This window comes from Somniosus microcephalus, chromosome 2 (genome assembly GCF_052327205.1).
Source record: "Somniosus microcephalus isolate GS21.2 chromosome 2, FLI_Smic_1.0, whole genome shotgun sequence".
Classification (NCBI taxonomy): Eukaryota; Metazoa; Chordata; class Chondrichthyes; order Squaliformes; family Somniosidae; genus Somniosus; species Somniosus microcephalus.
Genome location: NC_140988.1, coordinates 390940664 through 390966313, shown reverse-complemented (window position 1 = coordinate 390966313; position 25650 = coordinate 390940664). Strand labels below are relative to the sequence as shown.

At 46.1% G+C, this 25650-nt stretch overlaps 1 protein-coding gene across 5 annotated transcripts in view; it reads left to right on the top strand.

The window, feature by feature from the left end:
- The window catches only part of LOC147123873 (disintegrin and metalloproteinase domain-containing protein 12-like), a 566371-nt gene that overhangs the window by 234428 nt on the left and 306293 nt on the right, over positions 1-25650 (top strand). For all 5 annotated transcript variants that reach the window (XM_085976452.1, XM_085976457.1, XM_085976448.1 and 2 more), the window contains exon 14: positions 2709-2904. In XM_085976452.1, coding sequence (XP_085832578.1) covers positions 2709-2904 — 196 coding nt within the window. The remainder of the gene's footprint in view (positions 1-2708; positions 2905-25650) is intronic.

Genomic DNA, 25650 nt, shown 5'->3' with positions numbered 1-25650 from the left:
AGAGTCAGAGTTTTCCTGGGCCACGTCCAGCGATCGCGCAGTGGCCACTGCCTTTTTTAAGTCCAGGACCTCCTTCTCCAGCAGTCTCTGCCGGATATAATTCGATTTGAGGCCCGTGATGAAGGAATCGCGGACCAATTCGTCAGAGTACACGTTGGCCGTCACGGCCTTGCAGTTACAGTCCCGGACCAAGTCCTTTAGGCCCTGTAAGAAATCGTCCATTGATTCCTCAGGTCGCTGCCTGCGTGTAACCAGCAGATGTCTGGCGTACACTTCGTTTACTGGCCTCTGGTATTGGGCCTTCAGGATAGTGATGGCCTCCGTGTAAGAAGTGGCGTCCCGGATGAACGAATAAATCTGATGACTAACGCGAGTAGTCAGTAGACTCAGTTTATCTACCTCGCTAGCGGATGAGGCCCACGCGAAGTTCGAAGCATTTGAGCCAGTGTCCAAATTGATTTGATGCTTCAGCAGAATGTGGATCCAAGTCCAGACGCTCTGGTTTTAGGAGTCGATCCATCCTAGTATTCTTTAGTGATTAAAATTGATGTGCCTTCAATAACCACAAAACTAGAAGTTATAGACTTAAACAAGTTGGCTTTTAATCACTAAGATCAGAGCTAACATCTCAACACGCCGACTGGTTCACAGGAATGAGTCATACAGATCCTGGGATCTTTATGTAAGAGAAGTCAGGGGCGGAGCCAAGACCTGGAACCTTCCAGGTTAGTCAGGAAAGAGGAAGTGAAACTATACACAGTGTGGGGGAGGGTAATATACATGAGTGCAAAACAAATACAGGATCAAGACAAACAGATTTCATTACAGCACCCATGACCTGGCCTGAGATCTCTACCTACAGGAGAGTCTTTGGCAGCTCCTGGGGCAGTCCAAAGAAGCAAAGGCAAGATAGGGGGATTCATTTAGGAATCCACCCCCAGGATGTTTTGAGGCATCGGAGGCCCACTAGCTGCTGATTTCCATCAGCCCATAAGGCCGGATCTCAGCAACCTGAGGCCCACTAGCTGCTGATTTCCATCAGCCCATAAGGCCAGATCTCAGCGACCTGAGGCCTGCAGCTGCACTTCAATTTGTACCCATTTTTCAGACAAAAGGCCACCCCCATTTACCTGGCCTGTGCCTGAAGTTCCCCCAGGCTATACAAATGGGATGAGGAATGAAAAGTGTGGGCAGTTGCTTCTTCTCAGGTGTGCTGTACCTGTTGGTCAAATTGGTTATACAGCCATAACAGCTGTATCGCTCAGCTTTTAAAGACTTGGACACTGAAATTATGCTTTGTGAAGATTAGCACTTCAATGTTTAACACGTACATGAGATGCCTTTTCAACAGAGATTAACTCAAACAAACACAATAGGCTGGATTTTCTCAGCCCCATGGAGGCAGGACTGCCGGTAAAGTAGCAGAAAGTGGGGGTGGATGGCAAACCCGCCCCCAACCCGCCTCCGTGCCCTTTTGCCAGGAGGCGGGAAGATGTGCAGCTTTGGGTCCCGTCTCCTGGAGGCGGGAAAGGCATTAAATCCTTTTAACTGCCTTTTAACAGGCAGGAAAAAGGATTAGTGCCATTTTACCTTCTCAGGTGAAAGCTTCCTGACCTCGGAGAACCCCGCCGGGTTGGAGACGTGAAGGAGGTCTGCGGGGGTCAGAGGCACCTGGAAGTAAGATGTAGAGGTGAGTGAAGGATGCAGGTGTGCAGTGGTAAGTATGTAAGGTGAGTGTTAAGTGTTAAAAAATGTTCACTTACCTTGTTTTCTTCCTACAGCCTTCATCTACCCTGGATCGGGAGACCCGACATCTTCCTTGTCGATTTCACAGACTGGCTGTTGGATCCTCCGACCCAACAACCATCTGAAATCTACAAAGTTGAAAGGTTTGATGAGTCCTGAACACAAGGACTCATCAAACTACAGAGAATGTCAGCTTCACAGAGCTGCCAAACGCTGACATTTCTTATTTCAAGAGGTCTTGACAGATAGCACGTCAGACGTTGACGTGATCTGTCAGTGACTTCCTCCCTAATTGGCCTGCTGAGCCCGCAGGTCAATCAGGGGAAAATCCCTCTGGTTGGTCAGACGATGATGGAGGCGGGACATTGACACGACAAGCAGCAGTCCCGCCTCCAACTCGTCTCCATTGAGAAAATCCAGCCCAATGGGCTCGATTTTAACAGCCCTGAGGAGGCGGGTTTGGAGGCCTGTCAGCTGCTAAAATCGGAAGAAATGGCTTCAGACACCCAGCCTGCCTCCATCCCGCCCCCACGCGATTTTTCTGAGTGTCTGTTCAGCTGCTCCCAAACTGACCCGACTCCGACCGGTGGGACAGGTCGTTAAGGCAGTTAAGAGCCTGTTAACTGCCTTGCTCATCCTATTTTGACAGAGGTTTCCCATTTTTGTGCCTCTGGCTCCTGTTTCCCGTCGTGTCAGATACAGTCCTGCTGCAAGGAGACGAGTTGGTGGAGGACATGATCTGTAGTCTTTTTACAAGGTGAATCCAGAGTCTAAATATATAGGAGTGTAAAACCAGTATTTGAGATTATAATTAATGAAGGAATCGAGTTGGAAAGATGGGGTGCCATTGTTGTAACTGGTGGTGGTATATAGCATTCTTGTCAGTTTGTGTGTGTTCATTGGCAATAGAAATGAATGTTCTTGATTATGACCAACATTAACGTGTTCCTGTAAATTTACAGTTCATAAAACCGAATAGAATTTGCAGGAAACCCATTGGAGAGTGTGATTTTGCAGAATACTGCACAGGCTCGTCTTCACAGTGTCCAGTCAACATGTATAAGAAAAACTTTCACCCTTGTGCAAATGAAACTTCGTATTGTTATAACGGCGCATGCCAGACACTGCAAACTCAGTGTCAGGATATATGGGGACCAAGTGAGTATACAGCACATAGGAAGCTACCGGTTACACTCCAACTTTGCAGAGTTTGCCTTTCTGCTTCCGAATCTCTCTTCCTCTGCCATTTTCTGTGTTACTGTGTCTCATAGCCCCATCATATTTTTTTATTTGTTGACCTAATTGTGTAATATACTAATCATAAATATAAAACATTGGTGGGAGTTGTCTACAGGCCTCTAAACAGTAGTGGTAATGTAGGGGACAGCATCAAACAGGAAATTAGAGATGCATGTAACAAGGGTACTACAGTAATCATGGGTGACTTTAATCTACATATAGACTGGCCAAACCAAATTAGCAATAATACTGTGGAGGATGAATTCCTGGAGTGTGTACGAGATGGATTTTTAGACCAGTACGTTGAGGAGCCAACTAGGGAACAGGCTATCCTAGATTGGGTATTGTGCAATGAGAAGGGGTTAATTAATCATCTTGTTGTGCGGGGTCCTTTAGGGAAGAGTGACCATAACATGATAGAATTCTTCATTAAGATGGAAAGTGAAGAAGTCCAATCTGAAACTAGGGTCCTAAATCTAAACAAAGGAAACTACGAAGGTATGAGGAGGGAGTTGGCTATGACAGATTGGGGAGCTTCATTAAAAGGCATGATGGTACATAGGCAATGGCTAACATTTAAGGAACGAATGCACGAATTGCAACAGTTGTACGTTCCTTTCTGGCTCAAAAACACAAAAGGAAAAGCAGCCCAACCATGGCTAACAAAAGAAATTAAGGATAGTATTAGATCCAAAGAAGAGTCATATAAAGTTGCCAGAAAAAGTAGCAAGCCTGAGGATTGGGAGCAGTTTAGAATTCAGCAAAAAAGGACCAAGAGATTGATTAAGAGGGGAAAAATAGAGTATGAGAGTAAACTTGCAGGAACATAAAAGCGGACTGTAAAAGCTACAAGTATGTACAAAGAAAAAGATTAGTGAAAACAAATGTAGGCCCCTTACAGTCAGAAACAGGAGAATTTATAATGGGGAACAAGGAAATGGCAGGGCAATTAAACAAATACTTTGGTTCTGTCTTCACGGAAGAGGTCACAAATAAGAGGCCTTCACATCCTTCCTAAAGTGCGGTGCCCAGAATTGGACACAATACTTCAGTTGAGGCTGAAACAGTGTTTAATAAAGGTGCATCATAACTTCCTTGCTTTTGTACTCAATGCCTCTATTTATGAAGCTCAGGGCCCTGTATGCTATTTTAGCTGCGTTCTCAACCTGCCCTGCCACCTTCAACGTTTTGTGCACATATACCCCCAGGTCTCTCTGTTCATGCACCCCCTTTAGAATTGTATCCTTTAATTTATATTGGCTCTCCTCGTTCTTCCTACCAAAATGTATCACTTTACACTTTTCTGCCCTAAATTTCATCTGCCACGTGTCCGCCCATTCCACCAGCCTGTCTATGTCTTCTTGAAGTCTATCACTATTGTCCTCACTGTTCACTATACTTCCAAGTTTTGTGTCATCTGCAAATTTTGAAATTGTGCCCTGTACACCCAAGTCTGAGTCATTAATATATATCAAGAAAAGCAGTGGTCCTAGTACCGACCCCTGGGGAACACCACTGTATACTTTCCTCCAATCCGAAAACAGCCGTTCACCACTACTCTCTGTTTCCTGTCACTTAGCCAATTTCGTATCCATGCTGCCACTGTCCCTTTTATTCCATGGACTTCAACTTTGATGGCAAGTCTATTATGTGGCACTTTATCAAACGCCTTTTGGAGGTCCATGTACACCACATCAACTGCATTGCCCTCATCAACCCTCTCTGTTATCTCATCAAAACTGAATCAAGTTAGTTAAACACAATTTGCCTTTAACAAATCCATGCTGGCTTTCCTTAATTAATCCATACTTGTCCAAGTGACTGTTAATTTTGTCCCTGATTATCATTTCTAAAAGCTTCCCCACTACCGAGGTTAAACTGACTGGCCTGTAGTTGCTGGGTTTACTCTGACACCCTTTTTTGAACAAGGGGGTAACATTTGCAATTCTCCAGTCCTCTGGCACCAGCCCCATATCTAGATTATGGCCAGTACCTTTGCAATTTCTATCTTTACTTCCCTCAGCATCCTAAGATGCATCCCATCCAGCCCTGGTGACTTATCTACTTTAAGTACAGCCAGGATTTCTAGTACCTCCTCCTTATCAATTTTTATCCCAGCCAGTATCTCAACTACCTCCTCATCACAATGACTTTGGCAGCATCTTCTTCCTTGGTAAAGACAGATGCAAAGTACTCATTTAGTACCTCAGCCATGCCCTCTGCCTCCATGCGTCGATCTCCATTTTGGTCCCTAATCGGTCCCACCCCTCCTCTTACTACCCGTTTACTATTTATATGCCTATAGAAGACATTTGGATTCCCTTTTATGTTAGCTGCCAATTTATTTTCATACTCTCTCTTTGTCCCGCTTATTTCCTTTTTCACTTCCCCTCTGAACTTTCTTTATTCAGCCTGGTTCTCACTTGTATTTTCAACCTGATATCTGTCATACACCCCCTTTTTCTGCTTCATCTTACTCTCTAACTGTTTTGTCATCCAGGGAGCTCTGGCTTTGGTTGCCCCACCTTTCCCCCTCGTGGGAATGTACCTCGACTGTACCCGAACCATCTCTTTAAAGGCAGCCCATTGTTCGATTACAGTTTTGCCTGCCAATCTATGATTACAGTTTACCCGGGCCAGATCCATTCTCAACCCACTGAAATTGGCCCTCCTCCAATTAAGTATTTTTACTCCAGATTGCTCCCTGTCCTTTTCCATAGCTAATCTAAACCTTATGATACTATGATCACTGTTCCCTAAATGTTCCCCGACTGACACTTGCTCCACGTGACCCATCTCATTCCCCAGAACCAGATCCAGCAATGCCTCCTCCCTCGTCGGGCCAGAAACATACTGATCAAGAAAGTTCTCCTGAACATACTTCAGAAATTTTTCACCCTCTCTGCCCACTATTACTATCCCAGTCTATATTAGGATAGTTGAAGTCCCCCATTATCACTACTCTATAGTTCTTGCATCTCTCTGTAATTTCCCTGCAAATTTGCTCCTCTGTATCTTTCCCACTATTTGGCGGCCTATAGAATACACCCTAGTAGTGTAATGGCACCTCTATTGTTTCTCAACTCTAACCAGAAAGATTCTGTCCTTCATCTCTCCAGGACATCCTCTCTCTCCAGCACTGTAATATATTCCTTAATCAGTACTGCTACCCCACCTCCTTTCTTTCCTTCTCTATCTTTCCTGAACAACTTATATCCAGGAATATTTAGTACCCAATCCTGCCCTTTTTTGAGCCAGGTCTTCGTTATCGCCATGACATATTCCCATATGTCTATTTGCGCCTGCAGCTCACCAACCTTATTTACCATGCTTTGTGCATTGACACAACTGCACTGTAAACTTCTCTTAGACCTCCTTGTATTTTCTCTTAGTCTGACCCCACCTAATACCGTACTATTTATTACTCTAGTGCCAGCTGTCCCCCCCAATTCTTTGTGCATCTTGTTTCTCCTTTCTAATCCGTCCTTGCAAACTACCACCCCATCTCCAAACTCCCTTTCCTCTCCAAAGTCCTTGGCCATGTTGTCACCTCCCAAATACGTGCCCATCTTTCCCGCAATTCCATGTTTGAATCCCTCCAATCAGGTTTCCGCCCTTGCCACAGGACCAAAACGGCTCTCATCAAAGTCACAAATGACATCCTTTGTGACTGTGTCAAAGGTAAACTATCCCTCTTCGTCCTTCTTGACTAGTGGTGGGGAACATGGAGATGGCAAAGACGCTGAACAAATATTTTGTATCAGTCTTTACAGTAGAGGACACTAAAAATATCCCAACACTGGACAAACAGGGGGCAATGGGGGGGGGGGGAGGAGCTAAACACGATTAAAATCACTAAGGAGATGGTACTCAGTAAAATAATGGGACTTAAGGCGGATAAATCCCCCAGACCTGATGGCCTACATCCTAGGGTCTTGAGAGAAGTGGCAGTAGGGATTGTGGATGCATTGGTGATCATTTTCCAGAACTCCCTGGACTCAGGAAAGGTCCCGGCAGATTGGAAAACTGCTAATGTAACACCCTTATTTAAGAAGGGAAGTAGACAAAAAGCTGGAAACTATAGACCAGTTAGCCTGACATCTGTGGTTGGCAAAATGTTGGAGTCCATTATTAAGGAAACAGTAACAGAGCATTTGGATAAACATAATTTAATAGGACAGAGTCAGCATGGTTTTACGAAGGGGAAGTCATGTTTGACAAATTTGCTCGAATTCTTTGAGGATGTAACATACAGGGTGGATAAAGGGGAACCAGTGGATGTAGTGTATTTGGACTTCCAAAAGGCATTTGACAAGGTTCAACACAAAAGATTACTGATCAAGATAAAAAATCACGGGATTGGGGGTAATATACTGGCATGGGTGGAAGATTGGCTATCTAACAGAAAACAAAGAGTTGGGATAAATGGTTCGTTCTCGGGCTGGCAATCAGTAACTAGTGGTGTTCTGCAGGGGTCAGTGCTGGGACCCCAACTCTTTACAATCTATATTAACGATTTGGAGGAAGGGACCGAGTGCAACATATCCAAGTTTGCCGACGACACAAAGATGGGAGGGAAAGCAGTGAGTGAGGAGGACATAAAAAACCTACAAAAGGACATAGACAGGCTAAGTGAGTGGGCAGAGATGTGGCAGATGCAGTATAATGTTGGAAAGTGTGAGGTTATGCACTTTGGCAGAAAAAATCAAAGAGCAAGTTATTATCTAAATGGAGAGAAACTGCAAAGTGCTACAGTACAAAGGGATCTGGGGGTCCTGGTGCATGAAACACAGAAGGTTAGTATGCAGGTGCAGCAGGTGATCAGGAAGGCCAATGGAATCTTGGCTTTTATTGCGAGGGGGATGGAGTATAAAAACAGGGAAGTCTTGCTGCAGTTATACAGGGTATTGGTGAGGCCACACCTGGAATACTGCATGCAGTTTTGGTTTCCATATTTAAGAAAAGATATACTTGCTCTCGAGGCGGTTCAGAGAAGGTTCACTCGGTTGATTCCAGAGATGAGGGGGTTAACGTATGAGGAAAGGTTGAGTAGGTTGGGACTCTACTCATTGGAGTTCAGAAGAATGAGAGGCGATCTTATCGAAACATATAAGATTGTGAGGGGGCTTGATCGGGTGGATGCTGGGAGGATGTTTCCACTGATGGGTGAGACTAGAACTAGGGGGCATAATCTTAGAATAAGGGGCTGCGCTTTCAAAACTGAGATGAGGAGAAACTTCTTCACTCAGAGGGTAGTAAATCTATGGAATTTGCTACCCCAGAGAGCTGTGGAAGCTGCAACATTAAATAAATTTAAAATGGAGATAGACATTTTCCAAGCAGATAAGGGAATTAGGGGTTACGGGGAGAGGGCAGGGAAGTGGACGTGAGTCTAGGTTCAGATCAGCCATGATCCTATTGAATGGCGGAGCAGGCCCGAGGGGCCGTATGGCCTACTCCTGCTCCTATTTCTTATGTTCTTATATGTTCTTATGTTGTCTGCAGCCTTTGACACGATTGACCACTCCATCCTCCTCCAACTCCTCTCTACCGTCGTCCAGCTGGGTGGGACTGCAGTCGCCTGGTTCCATTCTTATCTATCGAATCGTAGCCAGAGAATCACTTGCAATGGCTTCTCTTCCTGCTCCCGCATCTTTACCTCTGGCGTCCCCCAAGGATCGATTCTTGGCCCCCCTCATATTTCTCATCTACATGTTGCCCCTTGGTGACATCATCCGAAAACACAGTGTCAGTTTCCACATGTTCGCTGACGACACCCAGCTCAACCTCACCACCTCTTCTCTCGACCCCTCCACGGTCTCTAAATTGTCTGATTGATTGTCCGACATCCAGTTCTGGATGAGCAGAAATTTTCTTCAATTAAATATTGGGAAGACCGAAGCCATTGTTTTCGGTCCCTGCCACAAACTCCGTTCCCTAGCCACTGACTCCATCCCTCTCCCTAACATCTGTCTGAGGCTGAACCACACTGTTCACAACCTTGGTCTCATATTTGCCCCTGAAATGAGCTTCCGACCAGATATCCACGGCATAACTAAGAACACCTATTTTCACCTCAGTACATCTGCTGCTGAAACCCTCATCCATACCTTTGTTACCTCTAGACTTGACTATTCCAACACACTCCTGCCTGGCCTCCCACATTCTACCCGACGTAAACTTGAGGTGATCCAAAACTCGTCTGCCCGTGTCCTAACTCACACCAAGTCCCGTTCACCCATCACCCCTTTGCTCATTGACCTACATTGGCTCCCGGTTAAGCAACGCCTCAATTTCAAAATTCTCATCTTTGTTTTCAAATCCCTCCACGGCCTCGCCCCTCCCTATCTCTGTAATCTCCTTCAGCCCCACAACCCCCGGGATATCTGTGCTCCTCTAATTCTGGCCTCTTGAGCATTCCTGATTATAATCACTCAACCTTTGGTGGCCGTGCCTTCTGTCGCCTAGGCCCTAAGCTCTGGAATTCCCTGCATAAACTTCTCCGCCTCGCTACCTCTCTCTCCTCCTTTAAGATGCTCCTTAAAACTTACCTCTTTGACCAAGCTTTTGGTCACCTGCCCTAATTTATCTTTATGTGGATCAGTGTCAAATTTTTTGTCTTAAAACACTCCTGTGCAGCGCCTTGGGACATTTTACTACGTTAAAGGCACTATATAAATGTAGTGTCCGTGTGTAGATGAAGACACTGAAGACAGGAGTTGGTTCATAGGTATTTACTAAGCAAGTCTGGGGGGGGTTTCTAAAGGATATACACAATACACAGGCTTATATAGCCCAAGTGGCAATTACCGGCATTACGCACACCTGGGGCTCTTAAAGGCACATACACCATAATTGCTCTTAAAGGCACATACACCACAATTCCTCCCCTTCTAGCTAACTAGTACATCATATTTTAAGTAATTATTAATTACATGTTATATGCAAAATAATATACATTGCTGTATTAATTAATTATAAGTTAGTCTCTCAGGAGGCTTCCTGACTCGGTCCGGATAACGCCTCGGGGGTGTAGTAGTTTCTGGTGGTGTAGTAGGTTCTTCTGGCAAAGCTGATTCGGCTTGAAGGCCAGTGTCGGGTTCATCGGGCTCCAGTATCACCGGATCGGAGGTAGATATGGGTATCTCTACTTCATCGTTAGATGTATAGAGTGGTGGTGTAGGTTGTCCCTTTTCGGATGACTTGATGATTTGGTCAGCATGGTGCCTTATTATGCTGTCTCCGATGTCCACGGTATACATCAGTGGTCCTAATCGTGTGCAGATAGTTCCAGGCTGCCATTTCTCGGTACGGTAGTCCCGGGCCAAAACCGGTTGGCCTATCTGGAAGGCCCTAGTTGGCCTTTCATTCATGCCCTGAAACTGCCGGTTCTCCACGTCCCTTCGGATGTTGGGCTTGACCAAATCCAGCCAGCATCTTAGGTTTCTATTGTAGAACATCATGGCGGGAGTTTGGTTAGTAACCATATGCGTTGCATTCCTATATGCAAATAAGAAGTTATCCACCTTGTGCTGAAGTTTTATGTCTTCATTACCCATGGCCTTGATGGCCTTCTTGAAGGTCTGGACAAACCTTTCAGCCAATCCATTGGTGGCGGGATGGTATGGGGCGGACGTGTAGTGCTTTACCCCATTGTTCTTTAAGAACTTTCTGAATTCTTCGGACACAAATTGCGGTCCATTACCAGAACATATCTGCTCCGGCAGCCCATTCCTGGCAAATATGGTCCTTAATACTGTGATGGTTTTTTCCGTGGTGGTGGAGGACATCTTTATTACCTCCGGCCACTTGGAGTGTGCATCAACTGCGATTAAGAACATTGAGTCCATAAATGGACCAGCAAAGTCGATGTGCACCCTTTGCCAGGGAGATGAGGGCCACTCCCATGGATGTAGAGGGGCCTGTGGCGGAGCATTTTGGACCTTCTGGCATCCTAGGCAGTTCTTGGTCATGTCTTCGATGTCTCCATCGATACCTGGCCACCACACAAACGCCCTAGCTAGGTTCTTCATTTTCACTCCACCCAGATGCCCCTCGTGAAGCTCCTTTAGCACTTTATCCTGGAGTTTGGGTGGAATCACCACTCTGGATCCACACATCAAGGTTCCTCGGCACACTGACAGCTGTTCTCTTCTTTGCGAGAATGCTGGCAACAGTGGTTCGCCATGTGCTGGCCATCCCTTCACTGTTAAACCGTAGACCCGTGAGAGAGTAGGGTCATTTCTTGTCTCCCTTTCAATGGCAGAATTTGTCACCGGTAGACATTCCACTATGGTAGAGTGGAATATCTCTACTGGGTCTACTGTAGGTGCCTCTTCTATCGTTGGCAACGGTAGGCGTGATAAACCGTCAGCATTCCCATGCTGTTTTGACCCTTTGTATTCAATGTTGTATTGGTGTGCCCCTAGAAAAAGGGACCACCTCTGTAGTCTTTGTGCCGTCATAATGGGGACACCTTTTTTAGGGTTGAATATGGAGATGAGGGGTTGATGGTCAGTCAGCAAGGTAAATTTTTGTCCGTGTAGGTAATGGTTGAATTTCTTCACTCCCCATACCAGGCTGAGTGCTTCCCTGTCTATCTGGGCATAGTTACGCACAGCTGAGTTCAATGAGCGTGACGCAAAAGCTATCGGCCGTTCCGAGCCATCAGGGAATCTATGGGACAATACCGCTCCTATGCCGTAAGGGGATGCATCGCACGCCAGTCTGATTGGTAGTGATGGGTTGTAATGAGCCAAAATTTTCTCGGATGTGATTAAGTCTTTACATTTATGGAAGGCACGTTTACAGTCTTCGTTCCATTTCCAAATCACTCCTGTCTGTAGAAGATCATTAAGAGGGTGTAGAATAGTTGATAAGTTCGGTAAAAATTTATGATAGTAATTTATTAATCCCAGGAATGACCTTAATTGTGAAACATTTTCAGGTGCTGGGGCTTTTATAACTGCTTCAATTTTTTCAGGTGACTTATGCAACCCTTCCTTATTTATTATGTGGCCACAATATGATATCTGATTTTGGAAAAATTCGCACTTGGGGCGATTTGCTCGTAGGCCCCGTTCTTTCAGCCTAGTGAGCACCTGCTCCAAATTGGCAAGGTGCTCGTTGTCGTTTTCTCCTGTTATAAGGATGTCGTCTAGGTAACACTGAGCCCCCGGAATCCCTTGCAGGACTTGCTCCATAGCTCTTTGCCAGATAGCTGGAGCTGATGCTATTCCAAAAACCAGTCGATTGTACTGGTACAGGCCTTTGTGTGTGTTTATTGTGAGATACTTTTTAGAGGTCTCCTCAACCTCCATCTGTAGATATGCCTGTGCCAAGTCAATTTTTGTGAAACGTTTCCCTCCGGATAGTGAGGCGAAAATATCTTCTATCCTCAGAAGAGGATACTGTACCGTGTGAAGGACCGGGTTTACAGTCACCTTAAAGTCCCCACAGATGCAAATTTTTTTCTGTTCCTCAGAGTTATTTTTCAATGTTTTTTTCATGACTGGAACGATGGGTGTTGCCCATTCGCTCCAATCTATTTTGGATAATACGCCTGCCTTTTCCAAATTCTTCAGCTCTGCCTCGACTGCCGGGCGTATTGCGTATGGCACCGGTCTTGCCTTAAAAATTTTTGGAATTGCTGTATCTTCCACTTTTATTGAGGCGGTGATGCCTTTCAAGGTTCCTAGTTTCTCTTGAAACACTTCTTTGGCGTTGGCCAAGATGTCTTTTAATCGTTCAGGTATGATGTCATCATTGTTTTTTTCCTTACTGGTCACCGTCAGTGCCTGAATGGAGTGCCAGTCTAAATGTATCTTCCTTATCCATTCACGTCCCAACAACGGTGGACCACCATCTTGTAGAATGTATAAATACAACTTTTGTATTTCTTTGCCGTTGTATACCACAGGCACCCTTATTTTTCCTTTGGGGTAGACTTTCTGCCCCGTATATGTTTTTAAGATAATGGATGTGTCTTTTAGAGGTATATGCGAAACTAGCCTCTCGTAATCTCGTCGATTTATTACGGTTAGAGCTGATCCTGTATCTAGCTCCATTTTAACTGGGGACCCTGCTATTGTGAGGGTAACCCAAATGGTTTGGTAATCCTCTTTGGCAAGTACATTATGTAATTTGAGACAGCTTAGTCTCTTGTTTCCGGAGTCGCTATCGCTATTCTGGTCTTCGGAGCTATTGTCCGTCATCATTTGTACCTTCCTGTACTTTTCTTTATTGATTTTTTGTTTTCTGTCAGTGGATTTATTTTGTCCAGATTGGCATACCCGTGCAATGTGTCCAATCTTACCACATTGCCTGCATGCTTTGCCCTTGAACCAGCAGTCCCTCTGGTTATGGGTGGATCTGCTGCAGCGATAACATCTTCCGAACTCCTGTGTCATTTTATGGGTGCCGAAGTCCTGTGTCTCTTGTTGTATCACTGCAGCTCCTTTTGCTGCTGCTTCGTATGATACAGCCATACTGAAAGCTTTGTCCAATGTTAAATCTTTTTCAGAAAGCAGTCTTTTTTGTGTTCCTTCACTTAAGAGACCGCAAACAAATTTGTCTCGAAGATAATCCGATAGTCCTGCTCCAAATTGGCAGTACTTTGAGAGCTTTCTTAATTCGGTTAGGTAATCAGCGTTACTTTCATTCTTGTGTTGGTTTCTCTTGAAGAACTTGAATCGTTCCGCTATCAGCAGGGGTGTTGGGTTTAAATGCTCCTGCAGGGTATCAACAATTTCTTTAAAAGTCTTGTCCTTTGGTTTGGCTGGAGTGATTAAATTTCGTAACAGCCCGTATGTCTTCGCGCCCATTAAGTTCAGAAGTACTGAAGCTTTTTTTTCATCTGTTATTCCATTTGCAGTGCAATAAACCTCTACTCTTTCCACGTATGTGGTCCAATCTTCTATTTCGCCATCAAAAGCCTCAATATTACCAGATTTAGGCATTTCAGAAAAGATATGGCGCTTCCCGCGCTTTTTTTTTCTCTCTGTAGCAACGATATGGCGCTTCCCGCGCTTTCCCGCCGCTGCTACCGATAACAACGCTGTTTTACTGTGGTTTCCGTTTATTCACTGTTGGAGACTCGTTCCCGACGGAGGTCTAAACGCTGACCTGCTTGCCGCGCCGGCCGTCTCTCGAGTGCACCCTCCCAGTCCGTTATTGCTTGCCTCCGATTTCGCTGCCTGTCTCAGCTGTAGAGCCCGCCGCTGGAGCTCCAGCCTGACGCCCAGGAAGGATTAGCACAGTACCTGTCACCAACTTGGCCAGCTGGTGAAACCACAGTTTCTCTTACTTCCTTGAGTCTTCTGGACGCTGGAGGAATCGATGTCCTTGAGGTGCTGCCGAATTGCAGGTAAGTCCGTTTCCACTTCGTCGCCACTGTAGTGTCCGTGTGTAGATAAAGACACTGAAGACAGGAGTTGGTTCATAGGTATTTACTAAGCAAGTCTGGGGGGGGTTTCTAAAGGATATACACAATACACAGGCTTATATAGCCCAAGTGGCAATTACCGGCATTACGCACACCTGGGGCTCTTAAAGGCACATACAGCATAATTGCTCTTAAAGGCACATACACCACAATAAATACAAGTTGTTGTAGTGTTCCGACATGTCAAGGAAGCTGATCCTCTGCCTGTAGATCCTGTGTGCCAGGCATGGCTTCCTCTCTGCTCCTCTCTGCTGATCCCCCCTCTCCTGTGGAGCTGCTCCTCTCTGCTGACCCCCTCTCTCCTGGGAGTTGCCCCTCTCTGCTGATCCCCTCTCTCCTGTGGAGCTGCTCCTCTCTGCTGATCCCCTCTCCTGGGAGCTGCTCCTCTCTGCTGATCCTCTCTCCTGTGGAGCTGCTCCTCTCTGCTGATCCCCTCTCTCCTGGGAGCTGCTCCTCTCTGCTGATCCCCTCTCTCCTGGGAGAGGGTGCAGAGAAGATTCACCAGGATGTTACCTGGGATGGAGCGCCTCAGCTATGAAGAGAGGCTGGACAGGCTGGAGTTGTTTTCCTTGGAGCAGAGAAGGCTGAGGGGGGACCTGATTGAGGTGTACAAAATAATGAGGGGCATAGATAGGGTAGATAAAGAGGAACTTTTCCCCTTAGTGGGGGGGCCAATAACAAGGGGGCATAGATTCAGGGTAAGGGGCAGGAGATTTAGAGGGGATTTGAGGAGGAACTTTTTCACCCAGAGGGTGGTTGGAATGTGGAACTCAATGCCTGAAAGGGTGGTGGAGGCAAGAACCCTCACAACATTCAAGAAGCATTTGGATGAGCACTTGAAATGCCATTGCATACAAGGCTATGGACCAAATGCTGGAAAATGGGATTAGACTGGACAGGGATGGATGGGCGGCGCAGGCACGATGGGCCGAAGGGCCTCTTTCTGTGCTGTAAAACTCTATGACTCTATGACTGCCCCTCTCTGCTGATCCCCTCTCTCCTGTGGAGCTGCCCCTCTCTGCTGATCCCCTATCTCCTGCGAGCTGCCCCTCTCTGCTGAGTCCCTCTCTCCTGTGGAGCTGCTCCTCTCTGCTGATCCCCTCTCTCCTGTGGAGCTGCTCCTCTCTGCTGATCCCCTCTCTCCTGTGGAGCTGCCCCTCTCTGCTGATCCCCTCTCTCCTGTGGAGCTGCTCCCCTCTGCTGATCCCCTATCTCCTGTGGAGCTGCTCCTCTCTGCTGATCCTCTCTCTCCTGTGGAGCTGCTCCTCTCTGCTGATCCCCTCTCTCCTGTGGAGCTGCTCCTCTCTGCTGATCCCCTCTCTCCTGTGGAGCTGCTCCTCTCTGCTGATCCCCTGTCTCCTGTGGAGCTGCCCCTCTCTGCTGATCCGCTCTCTCCTGTGGAGCTGCCCCTCTCTGCTGATCCCCTCTCTCCTGTGGAGCTGCTCCTCTCTGCTGATCCCCTCTCTCCTGTGGAGCTGCTCCTCTCATAAGAACATAAGAAATAGGAGCAGGAGTAGGCCAATCGGCCCCTCGAGCCTGCTCCACCATTCAATAAGATCATGGCTGATCTGATCCTAACCTCAAATCTTCTATCACTCTGCATCCACCCGAACCCATGTGATCTCCCGGGAGAGGCAAAAAACCAGATCAAGACCCAATGGCCAATTTGGGAGAAAAAAATCTGGGAAATTCCTCTCCGACCCATCTGGGCGATCGAAATTCTTCCAGGAGATTACTCTGTCCCTATATTTTCTACAGTACTTACCTTCTGTAAAGGCGATCTCCACCCCAGCCAGGAACAGGAATAAAACCATCTCCTGAAATCTAACACAGAATTCGAACACAGTAGGAGCAGAACCAGGCTACACGGCCCCTGGGCCCACTCCACTACCCACAGGGCCATGTCCGATCCGAACCTAGACTCATGTCCAATTTCCTGCCCGCTCCCCGTAACCCCTAATTCCCTTTACTTCTAGGAAACTATCTATTTCTGTTTTAAATTTATTTAATGATGTAGCTTCCACAACCTTCTGGGGCAGCAAATTCCACAAACCCACCACCCTCTGAGTGAAGAAGTTTCTCCTCATCTCAGTTTTGAAAGTGCAGCCCCTTATTCTAAGATTATGCCCCCTAGTTCTAGTTTCACCCTTCATTGGGAACATCCTCACCGCATCCACCCGATCAAGCCCCTTCACAATCTTATATGTTTCAATAAGATCGCCTCTCATTCTTCTGAACTCCAATGAGTAGAGTCCCAATCTACTCAACCTCTCCTCATATGACCACCCCCTCATCCCCGGGATTAACCGAGTGAACCTTCTTTGTACTGACTCGAGAGCAAGTATGTCTTTTCTTAAGTATGGACACCAAAACTGTATGCAGTATTCCAGGTGCGGTCTCACCAATACCTTGTACAACTGCAGCAATACCTCCCTGTTTTTGTATTCCATCCCCCTAGCAATAAAAGCCAACATTCCATTGGCCTTCTTGATCACTTGCTGCACCTGCATACTAACTTTTTGAGTTTCGTGCACCAGGACCCCCAGATCCCTTTGTACAACAGTACTTTCCAGTTTCTTGCCATTAAGATAATAACTTACTCTATGATTTTTCCTGCCAAAGTGCATAACCTCACACTTTCCAGTATTGTATTCCATCTGCCAAATCTCTGCCCACTTACTTAGCCTGTCTATGTCCCTTTGCAGGTTTTTTATGTCCTCCTCACTCACTACTTTCCGTCCCATCTTTGTATCATCTGCAAACTTTGATATGTTACACTTGGTCCCCTCCTCCAAATCGTTAATATAGATTGTAAAGAGTTGGGGACCCAGCACTGACCCCTGCGGAACACCACTAGTTACTGATTGCCAGTCTGAGAACGAACCATTTATCCCAACTCTCTGCTTTCTGTTAGAGAGCCAATCCTCCACCCACGCCAGAATATTACCCTCAATCCCGTGATTTTTTATCTTGAGCAATAATCTTTTGTGTGACACCTTGTCAAATGCCTTTTGGAAGTCTAAATACACTACGTCCACTGGTTCCCCTTTATCCACCCTGTATGTTACTTCCTCAAAAAACTCAAGCAAATTTGTCAAACATGACTTCCCCTTCATGAAACAATGCTGAGTTTGTCCTATTAAATTATGTTTATCCAAATGTCCCGTTACTGTCTCCTTAATAATGGACTCTAACATTTTACCAACCACAGATGTTAGGCTAACAGTTCTATAGTTTCCAGCCTTCTGCCTACTACCCTTTTTAAATAAGGGTGTTACATTAGCAGTTTTCCAATCTGCCGGGACCTTTGCTGAGTCCAGTGAGTTTTGGAAAATTATTACCAATGCATCCACAATCCCTACCGCCACTTCCCTCAAGACCCTAGGATGCAAGCCATCAGGTCCAGGGGATTTATCCACCTTGAGTCCCATTATTTTACCAAGTACCACTTCCTTAGTGATTTTAATCGTATTTCGTTCCTCCCCCCGCTAGAGCCCCCTGTTTGTCCAGTGTTGGGATATTCTTAGTGTCCTCTACTGTAAAGACTGATACAAAATAATTGTTCAGTGTTTTTGCCATCTCCATGTTTCCCACCATTAATTTCCTGGTCTCATCCTCTAAGGGACCAACATTTATTTTAGCCACCCTTTTTCTTTTTATATAACTATAGAAACTTTTGCTGTCTGTTTTTATATTTTTTGCTAATTTACTTTCATAATCTATCTTCCCTTTCTTAATCAATCTTTTAGTTATTTTTTGCTGTCTTTTAAAGACTTCCCAATCTTCCATCCTCCCACTCGATTTGGCTACCTTATATGCCCTTGTTTTTAGTCGGATACTATCCTTAATTACTTTACTTAGCCACGGATGGCTAGCTTTTCTTTTACACCCTTTTTTCCTCAGTGGAATATATATTTTTTGGAAGTTGTAAAATAACTCCTTAAATGTACACCACTGATCATGTACCGTCTTACCCTTTAATCTATTTTCCCAGTCCACTCTAATCAATTCCGCTCTCATACCTTCATAGTCTCCTTTATTCAAGCTCAGCACGCTTGTTTGAGATCCAACCTTCTCACCCTCTAATTGAATATGGAATTCAACCATGTTATGGTCACTCATTCCAAGGGGATCCTTTACTAGGACATTTTTAATTAATCCTGTCTCATTACACAGGACCAAATCTAAGGTTGCTTGCCCCCTGGTTGGTTCAGTTACATACTGCTCAAGAAACCCATCCCTAATACACTCAATGAACTCATCCTCAAGGCTGCTCTGCCCAATTTGATTTGTCCAGTTAATATGATAATTAAAATCCCCCATAATTATAGCTGTTCCCTTATTACAAGCCTCAACTATTTCCTGATTAATACTCCGTCCAACAGAGTTGCAACTGTTCGGAGGCCTATAGACTACACCCACTAGTGTTTTTTTCCCCTTATTATTCCTTATCTCCACCCAAACTGTTTCACTATCCTGCTCCTTTGACCCAATATCATTTCTCTGTATTACAGTGATTCCTTCCTTTATTAACATAGCCACCCCACCTCCTCTCCCTTCCTGCCTGTCCTTCCTGATTGTTAAATAACCTGGTATGTTTAATTCCCAGTCATGGTCACCCTGCAGCCATGTTTCTGTAATGGCCACAAGATCATACACATATGTCGTTATTTGTGCCGTTAACTCATTCATTTTGTTATGAATGCTACGTGCATTCAGATAAAGAACTTTCAAATATGTTTTGTAACACTTAGTTCCTGTTTTTTCCCTTTTTAGTACTTTACTTTTTACTCCATACCTTCTGTCCCTTCCTGACACATTCTGTTTTTTAATTCCCCCACTGCTACCTAAGTCTATGACCTTCTCTGTTGTCATTTCTATTATTTGCTCTCTAGAAACCTCCCCCCCACTAATTAGTTTAAAGTCCTCTCTACAGCCCTAGTTATATGATTCGCCAGGACTCTAGTCCCAGCACTGGCCAAGTGGAGTCCGTCCCAACGGAACAGCTCCCTCCTGTCCCAGTACTGGTGCCAGTGTCCCAAGAAGCAAAACCCATTTCTCCCACACCAGTCTTTGAGCCACGCATTTAACTCTTTAATTTTATTTATCCTAGCCTAATTCGCTCGTGGCTCAGGTAATAACCCAGAGATTATTACCCTTGAGGTTCTGTTTTTTAATTTGACCCCTAGCTGCTCATACTCCTTTAACAGAACCGTCTTCCTTGTCCTATCTACGTCGTTTGTAGCAACATGGACCACGACAACTGGATCCTCCCCCTCCCACTCCAAGTTTCTTTCCAGCCCAGAAGAGATGTCCTTAACCCTGGCACCGGGCAGGTAACACAGCCTTCGGGACTCCCGCTCTTGACTGCAGAGAACCCTATCTATCCCCCTAATGATACTATCCCCTACCACTACAACATTTCTTTTTACTCCCTCCACTTGAATGGCCCCCTGTACCATGGTGCTGTGGCCAGGTTGCTCATCCTCCCTGCAGTCCCCGCTCCCGCCCTCACAGGGAGTAAGAACCTCGATCCTGCTGGACAAGAGCAAGGGCTGCGTCTCCTTCAACACTACATCCTGGATCCCTGTACCTTCCTCACTCGTAGTCACACCGTCCTGTCCCTGACCACGGACTACATCTGCAGTAATTAACTTCATAGGTGTGACCATCTCCTGAAACATAGAGTCCAGGAACTTCTCCCCCTCCCTGATGTGTCGCAGTGTCTGAAGCTCGGTCTCAAGCTCCATAACATGGAACTTGAGTTCCTCTAGCAGCAAACACTTGTCGCAGATGTAATCACCGTGAGCCTCAATGGGGTCCACCGGCTCCCACATCTCGCAACAGTAACACATCACCTGCTCCATTCTATATAATTAATTAAATTTCTTATTGTTAGTTATGAAGACCCTGCCCGGATATAGATGATAATATCACACCACTATTCAATAGGACTTACCAACTTAAAGGTATAAAAGAGAAGAGAAGGAAGAAAACCAACCAACCAGCTGATCACCAACCTCCTCCTTGAATACTGTCTGTGGGGCCTGTTTGGTTGACTCGTCTCGCTGCTCCGCCTCCGCAGTGCTGTCTAAGCCTGGGAGTGGGGGGAAAAAAGAGCAAAAAACACACCCTCACCTCCCACTTGCCCGAACTCTCTCCCACTTACCAAAACTCCAACAGCACTCAATGCACAAAGCACTCCGTGCACAGCACTAGCCCCTCTCCTTTTATACCCGGATTCTACTTCCGGTTTAAACTGCCCAATAGTTTAATATACCCTTAAAAAATTAAACTTACTTCAAATAATTGACTTCTTAACACACTAAAATTCACAAAATATACTTAAATGATTTTTCTCCCACTTACCAAAACTCCAGCAGCACTCAATGCACAAAGCACTCTCTGCTGATCCCCTCTCTCCTGTGGAGCTGCTCCTCTCTGCTGATCCCCTCTCTCCTGTGGAGCTGCCCCTCTCTGCTGATCCTCTCTCTCCTGTGCAGCTGCCCCTCTCTGCTGATCCCCTCTCTCCTGTGGAGCTGCCCCTCTCTGCTGATCCCCTCTCTCCTGTGGAGCTGCTCCTCTCTGCTGATCCTCTCTCTCCTGTGGAGCTGCTCCTCTCTGCTGATCCCCTCTCTCCTGTGGAGCTGCTCCTCTCTGCTGATCCCCTCTCTCCTGTGGAGCTGCTCCTCTCTGCTGATCCCCTCTCTCCTGTGGAGCTGCTCCTCTCTGCTGATCCCCCCTCTCCTGTGGAGCTGCTCCTCTCTGCTGATCCCCTCTCTCCTGTGGAGCTGCTCCTCTCTGCTGATCCCCTCTCTCCTGTGGAGCTGCTCCTCTCTGCTGATCCCCTCTCTCCTGCGAGCTGCTCCTCTCTGCTGATCCCCCCTCTCCTGTGGAGCTGCCCCTCTCTGCTGATCCCCTATCTCCTGTGGAGCTGCTCCTCTTTGCTGATCCCCTCTCTCCTGTGGAGCTGCCCCTCTCTGCTGATCCCCTCTCTCCTGTGGAGCTGCTCCTCTCTGCTGATCCCCTGTCTCCTGTGGAGCTGCTCCTCTCTGCTGATCCCCTCTCTCCTGTGGAGCTGCTCCTCTCTGCTGATCCCCTCTCTCCTGTGGAGCTGCTCCTCTCTGCTGATCCCCTCTCTCCTGGGAGCTGCTCCTCTCTGCTGATCCCCTCTCTCCTGTGGAGCTGCTCCTCTCTGCTGATCCCCTCTCTCCTGTGGAGCTGCTCCTCTCTGTTGATCCCCTCTCTCCTGTGGAGCTGCTCCTCTCTGCTGATCCCCTCTCTCCTGTGGAGCTGCATGTATGTGAACAGCAGGCTGTTGCTGCTCCTGCTAGTGCAGGTGCTGCTGCTGGTTATCTTGGTCCTTATCTCAGGTCCAAAGTAACACAGCAGAAGCCCACCCATACTGATCTGATAGATCAGAGCTCCAAAGTACAAACCTCCAAAGTGAAGATGACACCTCCAAAGTTCTAAAAGTTCATTACATGTGATATTCAGCACAGAAACAGGCCATTCGGCACAACCAGTCCATGCCGGTGTTTATGCTGCACTCGAGCCTCCTCCTGTCTTTCCTCATCTAACTCTATCAACATAATCCTCTATTCCCTTCTCCCTCGTATGCTTATCTTGCCTCCCCCTAAATGCATCTATACTATACTATATACTTCAACCACTCCCTGTGGTAGCGAATTCCACATTCTCACCACTGGGTAAAGAAATTTCTTCTGAATTCCCTATTTAATTTCTTGGTGACTCTTATATTGAAGGCCTCTAGTTTTGCTCTTCCCCACAAGTGGAAACACTCTGGGCTGGATTTTCATTCAGGAGTCGGGTTGGAGGCGGGCATACAACTTTCGGGGTTGTAGTCCCGCCTCCATCGAGTTGTAGCCAACCCACGCGATTTTGACTTGATTGACCTTGTTGAGCCCGCCCAGCGGGCCCAGCAGGCCAATTAAGGGCCACCCAGCAACAGGTGACGTCACAGAGTGAACTTTCATCTGTCAAGACCCTTTGACAGATGAAATACCAGCGTTTGACAGCTCTTTGAAGCTGTCAAACACTGACAATCTGTACTCTAAGTTAATTCCTTCCTCTCAGGATGATTTAGAGATCTCCCCGGAACAGAAAGCTGAATGCTGCAATTTTTGACAGCTCGCGGCCATTCTGCTTTCTGTGCCGGTGAGATGAGGGACTCCCGAGACCTGAGGAAAGAAGGCTGTAAAGATAAGTAAAACTTCTTTAAACACTTTACACACACCAAACACACTTACCTTTGCACTCATGCACCCATCACTCACCTGAACACCGGACATCTCGAACTCTCCAAGCCCTTCAGCCCGACGGTCCGCCTCGCTAACTTGGCGTGGTTTGGAGCCGTCGGGAATCCCACATTTCAACATTAAAAATAGGGATTAGGCTAAAAACTGCCTGTTAACACCGGCATGGACTGGTTGTGCCGAATGGCCTGTTTCTGTGCTGAATATCACATGTAATGAACTTTTAGAACTTTGGAGGTGTCATCTTCACTTTGGAGGTTTGTACTTTGGAGCTCTGATCTATCAGATCAGCATGGGTGGGCTTCTGCTGTGTTACTTTGGACCTGAGATAAGGACCAAGATAACCAGCAGCAGGAGTAGCAACAGCCTGCTGTTCACAGGCAATTAATTGGCACTAATCCCCTTCCCGCCTCAGGGAGGCGGGTCCCAGTGCGGGACGGGAACCCGCCTCCTTTGAAACTGGCATGGAGGCGGGTTGGGGACGGGATGGGGTCGGGACCCCCGATTTCGGGATTTTAACCCCCCACACGCCTCCAATCCCGCCTCCACGGCCCAATGAAAATCCTGCCCCCTCTCTATCCACTCCTATCAAAACCTTTCATAATTTTAAACCCCTCTATTAGGTCAGCCCTCAGGCTTCTCTTTTCAAGAGAGAAGAGACCCAGCCTGTTCATCCTTTCCTGATATCTATACCCTCGCATTTCTGGTATCATCCTTGTAAATCTTCTCTGCACCCTCTCCAGTGCCTCTATATCCTTTTTATAATGTGGAGACCAGAACTGTACGCAGTACTCCGAGTGTGGTCTAACCAAGGTTTGATACAAGTTTAGCATAACTTCCCTACTTTGCAATTCAATCCCTGTAGAAATAAACCCTAGTGCCTGGTTTGCTTTTTTATGACCTTGTTAACCTGTGTCGATACTTTCAGTGATTTGTATATTTGTACTCCCAGATCCCTTTGCTCTTCTACCCCACTTAGATTCGTGTTTTCCAAGTAATAAGTGACCTCCCTATTTTTCTTACCAAAATGGAATACCTCACATTTATCTGTGTTGAATTTCATTTGCCAATTATATGCTCATTCTTCAAGTTTATTAATGTCTTGTAATTTGTTACAGTCCTCCTCAGTATTGACTATGCCCCCCAATTTGGTGTCATCTGCAAGTTAAGCTGACTGGCCTGTAGTTCCCTGGACATATTCTATCTCCCTTCTTAAATATATGTATTATTAATGTTAGCTATCTGCCAGCCCTCTGGCACGACACCTTGTTCTAACCAATTACTAAATATGTGTAGTAATGCCTCTGCTAGCTGTTGTGATGAAATATATTCCATTCATCACTGCCTGTTTTCTGTGTCTTGTAACTGCCTGCTTTCTGTGTCTTTTCCCTTCCCCCAGTCCTCATGTATTATGTATTGGAATGTGCTGGAATTGGTTGTGTGCAGGGCTCCGCCCATACCTGGCTCCTTTGTAATCTAAGTCAGTCGGGCATCAGCCTCCTGAAGGAAGGCATCTCTCTAGTTTACGTGTGTTATGTTCTAAGTTAATAAAAGCCTTACTTTTGTTCTGCTAACTTCGAGTCTCGGAATAATTGAGGCACATCAGCTGTTCCCTAGATTCTTTTAAAATGTGCTGATGTAATCTGTCCGGACCAGGGATTTTATCCTCTTTGAGTTTGATTAGTTTATTTAATATGTCGCCTCTTTATTTTAAATGCAGTTATTGATCTCATCATCCGATGTCATGTCTACCTGCTCTGTCTCCGTGGTAAATACTGAAGCAAAATAATTATTTAATATTTCTGCCATCTCTCTATTGCTGCCTGTGATATTATCCTGTCCATCCCTTCGTGGCCCCATTCCTGTCCCGATCTTCTTTTTTTTATTTATGTGCCTGTAAAATATAGTTCCTTTTTGCCTTTCTAGTTTTTTTTGACCTCTCCTAATCTCTTCGTATTCTCCCTTGTCATGCCTCACCCTGTTGTCCATGTACTTTAGTGTAGGCCTCTTTCCTTACCCTCAATTTTTCCCTTATGTCTTCATTCATCCAGCCTCTTAGCACAAGTATTGTGAACAAAGCCTTTCACATAAGCAGGCAAGAAATCAGCTGTGAGGTGTTAGTACCTATTTGGCATATTTCCCTGTCATGTATTCTGCGCTCTCAATTGCCACTGTGTTCTCGCCTTGTGAGTGCCAGGAAACCCGTGGACCCACAGTTAAATTGCAAAACCCACATTAATATCAGCGTAATTGAGCGATTAACATTGAAATTGACAACCGGCCTCTCCCGAGAGGGATGTGTGCTCGCAGCCTCATGCGCTGGAGTTAAATGCGGAAGCTTCCCAACGCATTTGCATTTTTCCAGGACTTAAACCCCCACACACACCCAAACCCACGCACTCACCCACGTCTCCAGCATTTGAATGTTTCCCTTGTTTCTTGATGATCAGAGCTGGATACACTACTCAAGATGCGGTCTGACCAGAGCTCTACAGTTCAATCATGACTTGCTCTAACTTATAGTCTACTGTTTTGACCAATGTAGTTTAACATCCTACGGCTTTGTTCATTTCTGATTTGCATTGATTTGGCCATGTTGTTTGTTGAATCTACCAAGACTTCTAGATCGTAAACTTCATCCTTAGATATTTCACCTTCAAGCAGTGTTCAGACACAGGGATGTGTTGCAGCATGGCAGCTTAATATACTGTAATATCTGGCAATTTAAAGCTCTGTTTCAAGGTAGTCTTACTGTTAACATTGTGAAGTACCTTCTCTTTCCCTCCAGCTGCCTAAGAGGAAGGGAATCAGTTGGTGAATTTCAAGAGGGAGTACTTAGTGAAGCACGGGGCATGAGGGAGAAGGAACAAGTGATGGAATTGATGAGCAACCTCCTGGAAGGCCAGCTTGAGACCCTCTATAGATACTGAGCCCAGGAATTCAGAC